At 43.5% G+C, this 17,335-nt stretch overlaps 1 protein-coding gene across 1 annotated transcript in view; it reads left to right on the top strand.

Moving 5' to 3' along the window:
* Positions 1–614: 614 nt before the first annotated feature.
* The window catches only part of LOC130211245 (calcium-binding protein 8-like), a 50,231-nt gene continuing 33,510 nt past the window's right edge, over positions 615–17,335 (top strand). The window contains exons 1-3 of the mRNA XM_056441983.1: positions 615–868; positions 7,572–7,693; positions 15,703–15,846. Coding sequence (XP_056297958.1) covers positions 675–868; positions 7,572–7,693; positions 15,703–15,846 — 460 coding nt within the window. The 5' untranslated portion in view covers positions 615–674. The remainder of the gene's footprint in view (positions 869–7,571; positions 7,694–15,702; positions 15,847–17,335) is intronic.

The raw sequence follows: 17,335 nt of genomic DNA, 5'->3' as shown, positions 1-17,335 counted from the left end.
ACAGTCGCTTGTCTGCGTGATGTGCGGTGATGGCGCGCGCGCGTAGTCCACCGCGCACGTGAAGGCTGCGTCACCCGCAGCCTCTCCTGTTCACGTCACCTTTACCTGTCATTCTTGTACTCGTACTTTCTCCCTGTCTTCTTCTCTCTTGTGGACTCCCGTCAGTCTGTCATTCCTTATCTGTCTTTGTGTCGACGACAGCCTGTTTTTCCTCTCTCTCTCTCTCTTCCCCTCTCTCTCTCTTCCTCTCTCGCTCTCTCTCTGTGTGTTTTGTGAGCACAGGCGGCTGAGTCTGTCTTAGGACTCGCTAATGAGCCCTCCACCCTGTCTCCCTATGGAGGAGTGATTGCACTGGAGAGTGAGTGAGCGAGCAAAGGGAGAGAGGGGTGAGAGGATGAGAGAAAGAGAGAAAGAGAGAGAGGGGTGAGAGGGGTGAGTGAGCGAGAGAGAGGGGGGATAGGGGGGTGAGTGAGTGAGTGAGGAGCCAAGGAGTGGAGCATGAGAGGAGCTGTTGTACCTGCTGCTCTCGGTGCTCACATATTAACAGGTTTTCTGAGAACCGATGCCGCTGCTCTGGGACAAGCCCAAACTGTGGAGGCAGCCGGGCTCAGTGGTTTGTTGACTGACGGGCTGCTGCCGCTGCTGCCGGAGGCGCCGCTACATCTGAGAGTCTGATGGAGGAGGAGGTCACAGAGCCCGAGCCTCGGGCGGCGGATCCCACGGGCGAGCCGCCGGGGACGCACTCTGAGGTGAACGGAGACCTGCCGGGCAACCCGTACCTGAGGGACGGGACGGAGGACGTGACGGAGAGTCCGGTGAGAGAGCCGGTTGTGCTGCAGGATCCAGCTGAGTACAGCCACCAGTGTGGGTAAGAATCAGCATTGGGAAGCAGAAGAGAGAGAAAGATTGTGTATCTGCAGGCGGCAGCAGCTGGCAATATGTGCAGAGAGAGGTGGCACTTCCACGGGACGCCCCCGGTTCCTTTCTTTCTTTTCTTTTTTTCTTCTCAGTTTTTGGAGAGCGTGTGACGATGGGTTGATGAAATGCCTTTGCACCCACTTGGCTGCGATTCCAAGCCACCTGTGTGCCTCTGCTGCCCAGTCCAAAGCACTGCAACATAATTAGACCAGATTGCTCTCGCCGAAGGTTCAGGCACATCTTAATGATCCTTCACCTTATTATCAACATCGCAGGGACAGAGTTTGGAGTCTATGTGTTTCGTTTCATACGTTTGGGTCCTTTTACGCAGCGTATACACGCAGATACAGGTAAAGCTGTTGGTAATTCATCCATCTGCTTTGTTTATTTTATTTATTTATTTACCTTGATGGTATATTTGGAATCCCCTTTTGTGTTTTTGCTGCATCAGCGTTCAGCATTGTCAAAGGCTCACTGTGTTTACACAGACCCATACAGGTGGACGAGCCACCGATGGCACCGAGCTGTGTGACCAGAATACCTACATTTTGACTTGAGCTCGACTTACAGGATTCTACAGAAGTTGGCTGTGTGTTGGTGTTTTTAACACCAGCTGTTTTGTTCTCTAGCACTGATGGAGAAGGGGAACATCCTAGTGGGGAATTGGCTCCTGTGTTTCTCTTTTTCAGTATTCTGTTAATGTGGCCACATCTCCAATCTGTGCTGTCACAGCAGGAATTTGCAAAAAGGTGCAAAGCTCAATGTTTCTTTTGGTTTATTAGTTCAACAGCGTCTCCTTCTTGTGGGAAGGAGTTTATCGTGGCACAGCAGGATTCTGGCGACACCGTGAAATGGCAGAAGAATCCATCAAGCTTCAAGTGATGCATTGTTGTCATTGCCCTGTGAGGATATACCATGGACGTGGTTTTAGGCGTGAGGCTACGCAAAGAGGCTGCTCCTGGAGAGCTTAGCTTAGAATTGCACAACAGTTCTAATGACTCAGTGTTTTCCCCAGATATGTCTATTATATACAATTGTGTTCTGTATTTGGTCTAGGAATACATAATTGCTCCGCTGTGTTTTAATATTGACACCAAAACAATAAACTCCATTGAGTTTTTATCTGTTTTTAATTTGTAAAGAGATGGAAAGGATGGGAAGCTTGAAATAAGAAAGTCTGACCAACAAAGCAGTTCTGTACTTGTCAGTGTTGACCAAACAGCCTTATGATTATTTGTTTCAAGCGTTAACTTGCTCAAAACAAGTAATAACATCTCATTAACAAGTTTTAATACCTTATTAAGATAATTAAGGACTAAAACACTTAAAACAAGTGAAATGCTCCAACATGAAAACTGCCTTGTAAGAAGAAATATCTTGTCAGTCAAAAAACAAGCATAGATTGCCTTAATTTGAGATATTTAATCTTACTTAGATTTTAATTTTTGCAGTGTAGCTTCTCCAATGGCAACGTAAAGATGCAAAATGGAGTGTTTCTTCCTTTTAGGAAAAAACCCACAAAGAATGCTGACTTTTTTAGAATTGGGGTAAAATATGTTTTGCCCTTCTCCAAACCTGCAGAACCTGCAGAACCTGCAGAAGCCAATCACCTCCCTCACTATTTGTTACCCCCCCATTTCCAATGCAACTTCTAATATGGTTCTGTGTGACAAACCTTCTGATGCGTCAGGTTAGGAAGGAATACCAATTCGTCGGTGTATCTTCAAAAGGTTGCATTGCATGCTGTTTTGGCCTGTTGCTTCCTGGCCGTTGTGCTGTTGGTGTGCCATCTGGCTTCCATGCCATGCAGAGGGCTTTGATCAAAGCTGTGCACTCTTCAAAAGCCAAGACCCGGAACTGGTGGTGTGGTCGTGGACTGTTCAGTCATTTCATAGAGAGAGAATCAATACAGAGACGATCAATGTGTAGAAATAGTCTGTTTAACTGTCAGGCTACACAGTATCTGGTTGGACATAACAAATCCTTTTGTGATTACTGCTCCTTTACTTTATCCTAAAGGACAAACTACTGGATACGCTAAATATAATCATTTCTGAAGCGAGAAATGTTTCATATCGCCCCCCTATCACGCTTACACAAACACACAATGCCATGTGGTTAATGTTGTGAAGCGACTTGTTCCGTTTATGCCCCCAGAAACTATTGGGTTATGGCTTTAAAAAAAGTTCATAGGATCCTTCCACTGTGCTGGAAGGATTTAAATGCAGCTCTTTTTCTTCTCCTCATCTGCTCTTCGTTTTTTGGGAGATCTTCATCTTTCTGTGGCTCTAGCAAATACGGGCGGTCATCGAATCGAACATTGTAGAAAATCATCTTAATACCCAGTCGTGACATTGGGAATCTTATTGGGAAGCTATCTGCACCCCAACATGCCAATAACTGTCATGATCTGGAGTTTGTGTCTCGTTTTATGTCTTGTTTTGAAGTCCTTGTGTCGTCTGTCTCCCTGTGATTGTCTGCCCTGGCCCTGATTGTTTCCTTCTGTGTGATTGCTGGCCCCGCCCTCATTGTGTTCACCTGTGTCTCGTTCCCCGTTGTCCAATCACCTCCGCCTGCCTGTGTATGTAAACCCTGTTCGTCTCATTCCCAGTGTGGCTTCGTACTGTTTGGTCTGTGTTTTTGTCGTCAGTTATGGTTTGTTTGATTAAATATTGGTTTTTGCAGTAATGTCGGCATTTGGGTCCTCTTTCGCTGCGACAACCGTGACTTATCATGACAATAACTCTGCCGGGCCGGGACACGATTCTGCTGTCGTCTTCCGGCAACGCATCTTCATTTCCCAAGCAAGACTTCTCCTTGAGCAAGATTCTTGTGCTGGCTTATAACAATGGGAGCCGGTCAGTGGGAAAGAAAGAGAATTTTTAGTGGCTGTAAATTTACTTAACTGGACCAATTTCAGAAATAGTTGTCCCTTTGTTATCTATAGGCACAGAAACAAAGGAAAATAGGTTGCAAAATAACAAGCTTCTCTTTAAGCAGACTTCTTTGTTCAATTCAGTTTATTTGGTATAGCCCCAAATCACAAATAAGGCATTTGCCTCAGAGGGCTTTACAATCTGTACACACTGTCCCAGGACCTCACATCGGACCAGGAAAAACTCCTCCAAAAAATAGAAAAAACTCTTTCACTGGGGAAAAAAGTGAAGTCTGTGATCGTTGCTGGACACAAAGAGGGTTGAGTTCGCCCTGCCTGTCTGCCAGCTCTTTGAGGATATGCAGCTTTTTAATTGGCGCCTTCTTCCTCCAAGGTCAAAGTGTTTGGGTTAGTGGTGTCATCTTTGTCTTGCCCTTGAGATGTCTGTGCAAGCAGTGCTACAACTTCAGTGGAGGTGGTTTTTATTTATGTGCCAGCTGTAATTGGGTTCAGTTCTGCCCTGACCCAGCCTCACCAGCCCAGGAAGGACTTGAAAGGACTATTATGATGCATTAGTAGTTTAGTCTATAGACTACCTTCCAATACATTTATTGTGGGTGACTGGCTGGCAATACACTTTTAAAAAGAAAGCAAGAATATGCTGTCAATGGTTTTAATTAAATATACCATTTTCTAACAGAAGGTGTCTTTTCAAACACTCTTGAGAACTTGAAAATCAGAATCACATTCATTGGACAACTATGCTTCCACATGCAAGGACTCTGACTCTGTCTTTTTAAAACTCTCAATTTACACAGAAATAGAATCGACATATCGGGGAAAGAATAACAAATATATCAACAATGACGAGGAATATAAAGGTTTTACACAAGTCCTAAACTATACAATGTACAAATATACAACTATACCATGTACATGGACCTTTTCCTTCATTATTCTTTGACCTGTCAATCCTTAACACATCTGTTATGTTTACTAAGGTGGAACTTGTCTTCTGACATATAGTTTTGGGTGGAGTCAGGGAAACTGATATTTTAAAGTCTTTAATCACCCGTTTGCCAGATGCACAGGAAGTATTTGCCAAAGAAGACTCTCTTTTAGTAACTCGGCTCTAAGAAATTAGATTGATAGCAGGTTAATTATTCTCTGAGAAGCTGCAGCAGAGGTTGGGGCAGTGGAAGAAGCTGCAGCAGCAAACAATACGATATATACAGAAATAATGTATGGTTCCTTATGACCTTGGAAAATACATATGATCAAACAGTGTCACGACAAGGTACATTTTAACAGAACCGTTACTAAATGATTGATGTCCCATCCCCTCAAATGATTGATTGACAAAGACATTGATTCATTCACTTAATTGTTTCACGTGTGACTGAAGTACTGAAAAGACGTTTTCACTTTCCAGCCGCCAAACTTCCTCCGGCACATCTCTGACTCCGAGTCTGTGTCATTGAATATTTTTTCCGGTCCTTGTTGTCGAAACAAATGTCCGTCCTCTGCTGTTCGCGCAGGCTTTCAGCCAGATAAGCAGATTACGGCCAAAGTGTCAGAAACGTGATAAAACTGACAATGGAAGCCGCAGTTAGTTGCCCTCCATCATCTGTGGAGCAGCCGTAGAGAACAAAGCACATGGCTGACTTCTGACATTGTTAAGCCTAAGAGTAACGGTTTGCTGCAGGTCATTACTGACTCTGATTTAGCCCACTGAGGGTTTTCCTCTCCACGTTACCCAACACTGAATACACAGTCTGCTCCTGACGGATGTATTGTTATGAAATGTATGTAAATTCTTTCCCCTGCATGGCTAATCGCTCGGATCAATAGTTCCTTATGCCGGTGGTGTACACCTGCGTCAAACAGCTGACAGCTTATGGGTTGGCTGGAAGCGATGACATGGAAAGAACGGACAAGAGCAATGATTATTACAATCATAATGACAGCGGAGAGATGACTGAATAATTGATGAGTGAGGAAATAAAAAAATCCTGAGAACACGGTTGCGAGAGAAGGCTCAAGGCGTCGTTGCAGACGTCTGATATGCACGCTTATTAAACTGACAAACAAGAAAGATGCTGGGGCCAGTTTTCAATTTGTGAGGAAGCTGATGGCCGGCAGCTCCACAGAGTGAAACATGAGCGTTTAGAGGTGCTAGTTTAGAGTGTGGAGAGAGAAGTATTTTATACATTATTGAACAGAACATGCTAACATTATATCCTTTCATAGTCAAGAAAAACAAAAACAAACTCAGTCGACATTACTCTTGCAACTTTCAAAAACAAATGCAACACTGACAGCCCGTCCCTTCAGGCCTCCGAGACCACGCGACACACATAATTGAATGTATTTGTCAAGCTAGAAGCTTATGTGACTCGTAAAGAGTGCACGGTCACAGTGTGCACGCAGGTAGACCGTCAGGGAGCACAACACTTCTCTGGAGGCCGTATTGCTGTCCTGCGACAGCCACAGATCCTGGATGTGTGTCTTCTCTTGGTCAGAGCATTTCTTTGCTATTGGGATGTATAGAGAATTTCCTCCAATAAAACTTAAATACATGACTTCCCGTAGCTTAAAATAAATGGAGCATATGCTGTCATATTTTAAAGGCCTTAATCAGCCAACTCAAGAATGGCACGTGTGGTGTATAAGTGTTTGAAAAAGAGCTGGGGAGGAGGAAACCAGTTGAAGAATTAGACTCATTCCCCTCAAGAGAGCTCTATTTGGTCATTTAGACCGCAACGCTCCTAAAACCTGAGGCTACCTGCACGTCCCCCTCATTGCGCTACTTCCTGTTTCGCGAATGAGTTCGGCCTCATTCATGGATCTCGTTCACGCTGCGCCCCTTGGATGTTCACTTGTTTTTTGGCTTCAGCAACATCACAAATGGACAAAGCAGATCTCTGTAGCTGATTATGGGTTCACATTAGTATGCCAGCCTGGTCTCTTAAAAAAAAATGACATTCCCATACAGCGAAACTGCACCGTTAATTATGGCAGAAGGGAACAGTTTTCTGATCTGGTTCCATTTGTTTTTGACATATCGGCAATAAGTTTCTGATCAAAGTCGTCGTAGGCACTCGAAGGTTCGAGGTGGAAGGGCGAGTCAAACACACATAGGATGTCCCCCCAGGAGGCCGCTGGTCATGTCTCGTGTGAAACCAAAAGTAAGTGCTGATTTAATTTGATTAAGTGCAAAAAGGCTTTAAATCTTTTAATCTTAATCAATAATCAAACCAAAACCTGGGGGAAATGCAGCTAATTTGAAACGCAACCGAGAATGCAAATGTATGGAAACCATCGTCTGAATGTAAGAAGCGGACGATGTCATCGTGACGTCACCAGTTAGTTTGTGAATTACCGTTATAAAGGCTTGAGTTCTTTTCAACCAATGAAGAGGAGTGAAGTAGCGACGCCGTATACATCTCTGGTAAAGGGAGACCTGTCAATCACAGTAAGCCGCCCGAAAGCGTACCCTGCTTTAATTCTCCGTTTTGTTGAAAAGAGGATTTACTTCTCATATTTGTATTCCTGGCTAATTGGAATGCCTGATAACAGGATGTAATTCTGCAGTGACATGCAGAGTTTCACCTCGCTGATAACCCGCTTTTAGAAACAGATGTCATGTTTTAGACTCTAATTGTTGCTTTATGTTCAGAATTAATCTTAGTAAAAAAAAAAATTGTAAACACCGTACGAGACATTTCTTGGGTACTTCCCTTTGTTTCGCTCATGTTTTCCTTCTGTCGCCTCTCAGGGAGAAGATGCCGTTCCACCATGTGACGACAGGCCTGCTCTACAAGGAGAACTACCTGAGCCGCTCTCTGTCGGGCAGCGACAGCGACGCGCTGGCCAGCATCACCGTGGAGGAGCTGGGCGGTAAGGCGTCCCAGTTAAGTGTCTGGCTGCGGTCCTGCCTCATGCTTAATGTCCATTTAAAAGGGATTTGGCTGCCGCCTGCTGCCCTTCAATGCCTCCCCCCACCCCCTCCCCCTATTGGCAACATTCACTGCCGAATTAAGATGAGCAGATGACATTTTAACATCTACTGTACGTCTCTAATAAAACCTGAGAAAAAGATGAATTTCAAGATGATGAGAACCACAGCTGTCAAAATATCAGATGTCACGATATGCTTATCAGGGCCAAAAGAATTCACAATTATGCTCATGCATTATATAGATAATATATGGGATAATATATATATATATATAATAACATATAAAAATATGTATAATATAGAAAAACATTTGGGGAAAATCTGTTTTAATTAATTTTTTATTTAGTTTATCGTGCATTTGGTCTTTTATTTGGCCAAATTAATTGCACTCAAAATACGATTGTTGGGAGGTGGAGAGAGATCCTGTGACTGTATTATATAAACATTATTTAAGGCGCACTGGATTATTTACACATACTGGGTTATTTAACATCAGTATTTCATTTTTTACTGGTATATCACAGCATAAACACAGCATCTCTTCTGGGGAAAAAAATAAAGGGGTTTGTGTGTTTCTCACTGATTTTATTTTGAAGTAAGACAGGTTAGTTCTATAGAGCAACATTCATACGCCAGGAACCTGAAATCAATGTAATTCAGACAGCATTTGATTATATTATATAACACCGGTGCTTTTCCTTGTGATGCTTCATGAGAACGGTATATTGTCATTTCTGAGGGTGCGATACAAAATACAAGTTTCACTGTTTTTAGGACTAACAATTAGGCTGGCTCTGTCCAACATCTGCTACCATCACCTAAAGCACTTTAATGAACACCCTGCACACCACTGAGGCACAGTCGCCCATAGTGCTGTATTTAAATGATCAGAAACACACTGCAGCTTCGCGTTTAGTTCCGTTTAATGCCGACTTGAGGCGGCTGCAGATCCAGAACCGAGGGGAACGGTGACCAAAAGTTAATAAATCTGCTGCGAGAGAACAGGAACAAAGAGGGTTTAGACGTTGAACTGTATCGCATGTAATCCAATCTGGGGGAGCCATTGCGTGTCCTATTTGGGGAACCAAGCCCTGTCCACGCTGCAGAGGCCCCAAACCCACACAGAGCTTCATTTACAGTTTCTAATCACATCCACAAATGATGCAGCGGTACCGAAGGGCCACAAGGCCTCGTCCTTAAAGGGACAGGTGCTGCTCCGAGTCGCCCCGGTGGGTTTTACCAGGCGATGACTCTTTGAAGGACAACACTGTGCGACCAAACCGGCAGGGGCCGGCCCTCATATCTGAGCCAACAAAGCAGCGTGATGAGATATTCTCCTCAGGGTTTATCTCACCGGGAGCACTCGCGGCCCGCTGGCTTTCTGTCTCTCGACTTGACAATGTGTGCTGTTGCTGAGGCGGTGTTTGATCAAGTCTTTGTTTTGGAGCCCGTCTCGGAGTAATCACCCGAGCCTGTACACACACAACCTGATCAATTAACAGTCTGCAGCCTCATCGGCCGAAAGCAAGCAAACAAACTAGACTCTGAGATACATATCCATGATGCGACATTAAGCTGCCGTCTGAAAAATTGGCTGCACAGCGCACAGTAATAGCCAGATACTCCGTCAGTGGAGTTTTAATATGCATGGAGCTATTTGCAGCGTGTGAATTTCTCATTCCAACGGCTTATTGTTTGTGGAGAAAGGACCGGCTTGTGGTTCGAGGGCCCTCGTGAGGTCACTACAACACGGTTGAAGCTGACAAACACTCATTTCTGCATCAGTATTCACTGTACTCTGGATGTTGGATGAGGGTCGGTGGTGTCACAGTCGGCTTGCAGCGAGGAGGTCAACAGATGTCTGTCTCGTTATCCGAGTGGGAGAAATGAGCTATTCACGCCTCTAACTAGTGAAGTGCTTGAAATATCGAAACCCTTTTTATCTCGGACCACAGTGCAAGAAATGTCACCCACCCACATTCTGCCGGGAGCACAGTGATAAATGTTCGTGAATTGACTTTGAAATTCACTAGATCCCAACGGATCACACCAACCGATAACAACTGACCTTTCATTAGTAACTGATGCAAAGTATAAACATCTGTGCTCAGAGTCCACGGCATCACTACGCTTCCTGTTTGAGTCCCACGGCAGCTGTAGCGCCCAAACTGGAGACTCAATCATATTCATCCAATTAGAATAAGAAAAGTAATCGTTTTTAAGCTTACATTGTCCTTTGCAGCAATGTTTTCATATACCTCATGTCACCCATCATACGCAGATATTTGCACTGGTTTTGAAAACCTTTCGACAAATAGTCTTTGAATAGAGTAGAATTGAATTGAATAATCAAAATCATTTGTTATCAGACACCATTAGAAACATTCCTCTAGCAGCTCGTCTTTTAATTCAATCCAATTTCAATTCTGTTAATTTTGTATAGCTCAATATCTCAAATTTACTAATTTGCCTCAGAGGGCTTTACAGTCTGTACACTTACGACATCCCTGTCCCAGGACCTCACATCAGCATCAGCAGGGCCATGGCATCAGACCCAGCCAGGTCCAATGGACCCTATGAGACGTGAAGTCACAAGGACTCCGGGGAGGAAGCAGAGTTAATGTGCGACGGAGAGATGTAAATTCATCTCTCCGTCACATTAACTCTGCTTCCTCCCCAGACTCTCACCTTCGAGAGTCGTCAGAATCTCCTGCACGTCTCCCACCGCTGATGCTTCTGCAGCCTCCGCATTCTGCACATTCAACACTTTCAGCCTCGCAATATTTAAAGAGGTAATTTACTGTATTTGTCTTAGGCCAATAAAAAACTTGCAGCAGCAGCGTGAGCTGTCACACGGCCGCGGCTGTTGAATCAGTCAACCGGTGTGGCTTTGGAAATGTCTTGCCTGTACGGAGAAGCTGCTGCTGCCTTTTAGGGATTTCTAAAGAGATCAACTGGCCCGAGAGTTTTTAGTTTTATGACTGTATGGATAACGGCTTGAGATTCATTCAGATACTTATTCTGGGCCACTTAATTTGAGCCCTTTGACCCATAAAGTTGACGGGAAGAGGGTCACGTGGGCTTTGTACGACCTATAAACCAAGATTTAGGGTTTGTATTTGGCTCTTTGGAACAGAATTAAAAAACATGCTTCATTGATCTTTCAGTCAATATTTGTGAACAGGCACACTTACACACACACAAACACACTCACACACAAACACACACCCTGCCAAGCTTGGCTGCAGAGCCGAGCCGCTCATGTGATCCAGTCGAAAGCCCAAACTAAGGAGTTGGCTTTGCAGATTTAGTTTGAGCACTTACACCAAAAGCCAGTTAGTTAATCTCGTGTTTCTTTATTAGCTCTAAAAGAAATGAACCAAGATTTGTAATTTGTATCTTTATCCCAGCTGTCGTTTCTTCATCGCAGTGTTGATGCCAATGCCACACCGTTCAGAGACGCACTGCCCTCGCTTCATGCCACGAGTAGTTTATTGCAGCTCAATTGTTAATGTAAAAGCAGACAGTTGTTTTGTTACAGCGAATCGTCCTCAAATGACAAAGTGGATTCTTCTCTCCGTGCTCTCTGATTCCTGCCACGGGACAATCCTCCAGACCGGTGTCCTGAAAGCACAAGCTGAGCTCTGCAAACACTTACAATAGATAGTTTCACAATTTAGGGGATTGAATTGTTTCACAATTTAGGGGAACTAAAAATCCTCGTCTATGAATAGCTTTTGCTAAAGATATAAAAAAGTTCCCTTTTAACATAATATGCAAGACAGCGATGGACAGAACGATGCTGGTGGATAACCTCTCACTTGTTCAGTTTTAGGATGTGCTGTTGCACTCTTAATCATGTAAATTGGGCTTTTTCGCGCTGGTGTTGGTACTTTGCAGGCCGAAGGCTGCAGCAGGCCAGTGACCCTCGTTTACACGTGCTCATTTAGGGAAACTTACTTCTGTCGGGTTTTCTTCTGCAAATCAAATGTTAACCCTCAGACCAGGTAGAGTAGATACTAGCCGGCATGTCTATTAATTGGGCAACGGGAGCAGCAGGACAGGAAGGCATCATCAGGGAGCTTCAAACTAAATGTGCACCAAACTAGAGATGTTCCATTATTTCCCTACAGATTGCTGAACATGCGTTCTGGCTGATACGGAGTTACGATTCAATACCAATGTGTTAAAAAAAACACATACAATTCCAGATTTTCTATTCCGGGCCCTAAAGTTAATAGTCTAATCTAGTGAGAGTGTGCTCGCGATCGACGTTTTGAGCACCCCTGCTGTACGGCATAAATGAGACGATAAATGATACGATGACGGGATATTGGCTATCGGCACACACGCTGGCATGCTCGCTGTTACCCAATCCAACATGTTAGGCCGTATCGGAGAGATTTTGAACGATACTGGTACCTGAACATTGTTGCTCAGCCGGATCACTGTGTATACTCTACACAGCACACTGGGCACTCCAACATGCGTTGAGCTGTGTCTGGATCCACAGAGGACGGCGAATTTCAGGCAGACTTCACATTAAAGAAGTCCTGGAGAAATGAAGGCTTAACAGGAAAAACTAAAATATGGTATTTTATTAAAGGTTTAGTGAAGGCGCAGAGGAAGAAATCCTTCCGTGTCGACACTTAAGGGTCTTCTTTCACTGAGCTGGACCAGAGCTGGTTTGTGTTTGCCCAGGCCACCAGCGCTGAGCCGAGGGAGAGAGGGAGACACTGACTGGCACCAGCAAGAGTCAACTCGTTTCCAGCTCCATGGGCACATAAACAGCAGTCCCCACTTTGCAGCTTTTGTGCTGCGGGCCATGTAGATTCGTATTCACAGGGGCTCGGCCTCGCCTCACTGCATGCGGCACACCGACGGGCATCGCAGGAACCGGCGCCAGCCGTGGCATCAGTTGGGGGAGCTGTCCAGGGTGCCGACTCACCTAAAGTCACCCATCACTCTGGTAGCCAGGAGCCCAGTGTGGAACAAACTTATCTTCAGATTTGGCATGGTATTAAATCAAAGTAAACAAAATGTCACAATCATTCTGTGTGCACGTGTCCCACAATTCCCTCAACAAAAATCTTTACACTTATAATGTAAATGTATTTAGTCATCCTTTATAATTCAAATTGGTTTCTGGTTCTTTATGCTCGCTTTAGTCCATAGATGGTTCTTATTAATATATCTACCTTGAGCTGATTATTAGTTGATGAAATGACTAATTCATTATTTCTGGCATTGATAGAGAGATCGTGAGAGACTTAATTACTCTTGTGATTCCACACGCAGAGAAAGTTTGATTGGGTACAGTTAGGTTCACCTCAGAGAGCCGAGCAGCCACCATATGAACACGTTTTCTTTTCTCTTTTCTTTTTGTCGGGTTTTTTATTTGCACGTTACTAGTTATTATTCAGTCGTGATGGATTTGTGCATGAACTGGACTGAATCATTGGGAAATATAAATGTTGTCTCCATGTTGTTGTTCTGTTAACACAACAAAGACCTGAGTCACATATTGGAGTAACGGGGGGCGGAATAGTCATGATGCCTTTCGTGCGTGTACATTAGCCTTTCATGTTTGAAAATATTCGCTCTTCAAACAATGTTGCTTGCTTTATTTTCTTTGGATCAGCTGTTTCGGGGGAAGCGGCGACGTCCTGTTTAGATGCAGGTCGCCGGCTGTGACCCCTTTTATTGTCGACCGTTGGCACTCGGCGCAGTAAAAGCACCGCTCTCCGATGTCATGAGGTGATTCATAATTACTGCTCCAGTTATGTTTTGTTGTTCCAAATCATTTGCCAGCAGTCTGGTCCTGATCGGCAGCAGCCCCCAGATAATAAGATGACTAATTGGGCTTATTTTCTTCATGACGCTTTTGGTTCAGTTTGTTAATTTCTTTGTTCGAGGCAGTCAGAATGTGGTTTGTTCCCTCAATATAATTACTTCATACTCAGTTAAGGTGGATTTGTTTCCCCCTTATTTAACATGACTGTGTGGTCTAGTCTGCATTGTTTTGTGTGTGCTTCACCAGAATCTGGGCGACTGTCAGATCATTTAGTGCATTTTTAATCGTGGATATGATGTGATTTCATTTTCTTTGTTTGAGTTGCTGTTGGGAACCACAGAGGACATACACTTGCATATACAGGACTGTCTCAGAAAATTAGAATATTGTGATGAAGTTCTTTATTTTCTGTAATGCAATTAAAAAAACAAAAATGTCATGCATTCTGGATTCATTACAAATCAACTGAAATATTGCAAGCCTTTTATTCTTTTAATATTGCTGATTATGGCTTACAGCTTAAGAAAACTCTAAAATCCTATCTCATAAAATTTTAATATTTCCTCAGACCAAGTAAAAAAAAAGATTTATAACAGCTGAGTGTTTGTCAAGGCTCAGGAAACCCTTGCAGGTGTTTCGAGTTAATTAGACAATTCAAGTGATTTGTTTAATACCCTACTAGTATACTTTTTCATGATATTCTAATATTTAGAGATAGGATATTTGAGTTTTCTTAAGCTGTAAGCCATAATCAGCAATATTAAAAGAATAAAAGGCTTGCAATATTTCAGTTGATTTGTAATGAATCCAGAATGCATGACATTTTTGTTTTTTTAATTGCATTGCAGAAAATAAAGAACTTCATCACAATATTCTAATTTTCTGAGACAGTCCTGTAGGTACAGTGGTCAGCAGCAGATGACCAGCACTTGATATCAGATGGCGAGCTGTGTGAACGAGATGGATGGCTGTCCACCTTAACAAACTTTATTATTTTTCATTATAAATATATGTGTGTTAATAGATTTTTGTTGGAATACCAAATACCAGTAAACCCCTTAAAGACTGAACTACTTGAGTTCGTGTTTTTTAAGCTCCGTAGCCGAACCGGGTGACTAGTCCATACACTCTGGTTACAATTATTAAAATAGAGCCACAGGTTACAGTATGTCCTCTGTGGTTCCCTGGGAAGGATGGAGGTAAACCATCCACTCCATTCTCCAGTCTCAAGTGGTTCAATGCACACACACACACACACACACACACACACACACACGCTGTTGGTGCTCTTTATGAAATGCATCTATTGATCTATTTTTAATCTCTGCAGTGAGAGTGAGTCAATTAAGTAATAATTGTGTGCTGCATTGTTTGGAACAACAAACACGAGACGGCACGGCAGGTATTCATTAGGAAATGGATGTTTGCATTATAAAGGATGTGTAGAGCAGGAATGTTCCTCGTATACAGCAGCATCGATGGGAGGAGCATTACACAACTTTTTTTTGTGAGTGGAGGAAACTATCCTGAAGGTCAAAGGTGTTACCCTTGCAATAATCTAGAACCCCACCCCCACCCCACCACCACCACCTCACTCCCCTCTGAGCAAACCACTCTCGTGTAGCTTGTCAACTCTTCAAATGTTTCTCTGGGATTAAGACTACCAGTGCTTACGATAGATACAAAGTATACTGGAACGACAAACCAGTAAAACAAAGAGAATAAAGGAGCTCACCGAAGGGTCACGTGCGACAGCAGGTGGAGAAAATGAATTGATGGGGTGGAATTGATCTGGTTAACCTGAGGCAGTGGTGCGAGACCAATTGCATAATGCGCAGCCCGATGCTGAGTCAGAGAGAGAGAGAGAGAGGGAGAGCGAGAGACAGAGAGAGCGCTGTGCAAATTATGATGAGAAAGAGATAGGTGTGTGTGTGTGGGGGTGGGGGGGGGGGGGGGTGGAAACACCAACTATCTCCAATCAAAGTCCCAAAAAGAATCCAGAGAGCGGTGCAGCACTCACACACACACACACACACACACACACATTGCTGTAAAAACAAATGGATAAGTGTTTGTGTTTTTGCAACTCGGAAGCACCAGGGCCTCATTGTTCATCGAGTCGATTTCCTGTATTTTCTTTTTTTATCTTGGCAGAGATCCGTGAGGCGTTTAAGATTCTGGATCATGACGGAAACGGGTTCATTTCCAAACAGGAGCTGGGCATGGCCATGCGCTCGCTGGGCTACATGCCCAGCGAGGTGGAGCTGGCCATCATCATGCAGAGACTAGACATGGACGGTGAGTTGCATGCACGAACACACACACACACACACTCACGATTTACAGTAGACACAGTCGTAGTAATGTGTTCCGATGCAGTCTTGCCTGTTCAGATGCACACATCGCAGCCTCCCGTAACCTGTACAACACGGATTCATACATGATTGTTTATTCATTTCAATTTCAACCGCTCGCCGTTTCTGCGCGACAGGTGAAAGCACCAAAGTCAAACTGGAGAGTGAGATTGATAAAAAACAATGCACACATGACACGCGGTTAGTTATCGCAGAGCAAAGTGATTCTTCAGATTGGTTGTTCAGCTAGAACTAAACTAATCGCTATACTTGATACACCCAGAGTGCAACATGGTTCCCGCTGTCAGATCTGAATCAGCGGAGATGGATTGCTGCAGTACCAGCCTCACTTTTACTTCTTTTTAACCTTTTGCCCTCGGAGAGGAAACTGTGAGCAGTTAGAAGGTTTCAAGCAAAGCCGTCTGCATTAACCGTGATTGACATATTGCAAAATATTAGACTCCTCAAATTGTATACAGCTGGGAGGGAAGAATTGCAATATGCAAATCCCTGGGGAAATATTAAAATTCGTCATGCTGCTATCACAGCTTGTGATAAGTGCTCTTCAGTTTCACTTTGGAGAGAAATAACTAAAAGGGTACAAGGCTGAATATTAAAGTTGAAGATGGTAGAGTGCAGCTGCTTTTGTGCCTCGGGGTCGGGTATTGTTGCATCGTCTGCTGAGGCAACTTGAGGAAGCAGCCGAGGAAACTTTCCGACCTGACAAAGGTCACGTCGACTTTTCTCCGGGAGTCTGTGACTTGTAATGCTGTTTATTTATTTATTAATTCCCTTGGCTCTCATTGGTCTCCAACTCTGTGTATCGAATAGGAGTTTGTTGGAATTGCAGTCGAGGAACACTTCTTTCACTTTAAAGGACCCGGGTCAACTTGTTTGCATTGATGTCATTAGCGACATACTGGGAGTTTTCTTTGTTTAGGCATTATTAAATATCAGGCTTGACTGGCTGTCATCCAAGGGCATTTCGATTTAAAGAAAAAGATGAAGCGATAGGCCCACGTACTGACTTCCTGTCCAGAGAAGCATGCAAAAACTCAGATTTAAAAGTAAATTGTTGAGATACAACCAGGTGGCAACCTCCAGTTCTGCCGAGTGAAGCAGTATTAAACTTCCAATCTGTCTACTGACCAGCAGTAAAGTCAGGTTGTATAGAAGTCTATGACAAAATGACTCTACTTCTCTCTTGATTTATTCCCTCAGTAAACATTGTAAATATGAGTTTATGGTCTCAATCTCTAGTTTCTAGTCTTCTTCAATACAGCAATATGTTAATTTAGTAAATTCTGGTTTGAGTAATACAGATGAAATAGGCAATGAGTTATTTTAATTTATGTCCATAACTTAAATAACATTAACATTTTTTTTATTTTCAACCAAACCATGATATGGTTAATGAAGATAATGGTTCGATG

The sequence above is a fragment of the Pseudoliparis swirei genome, chromosome 20, assembly GCF_029220125.1.
Source record: "Pseudoliparis swirei isolate HS2019 ecotype Mariana Trench chromosome 20, NWPU_hadal_v1, whole genome shotgun sequence".
NCBI lineage: Eukaryota > Metazoa > Chordata > Actinopteri > Perciformes > Liparidae > Pseudoliparis > Pseudoliparis swirei.
This window is presented reverse-complemented; position numbering and strand designations above follow the sequence as displayed.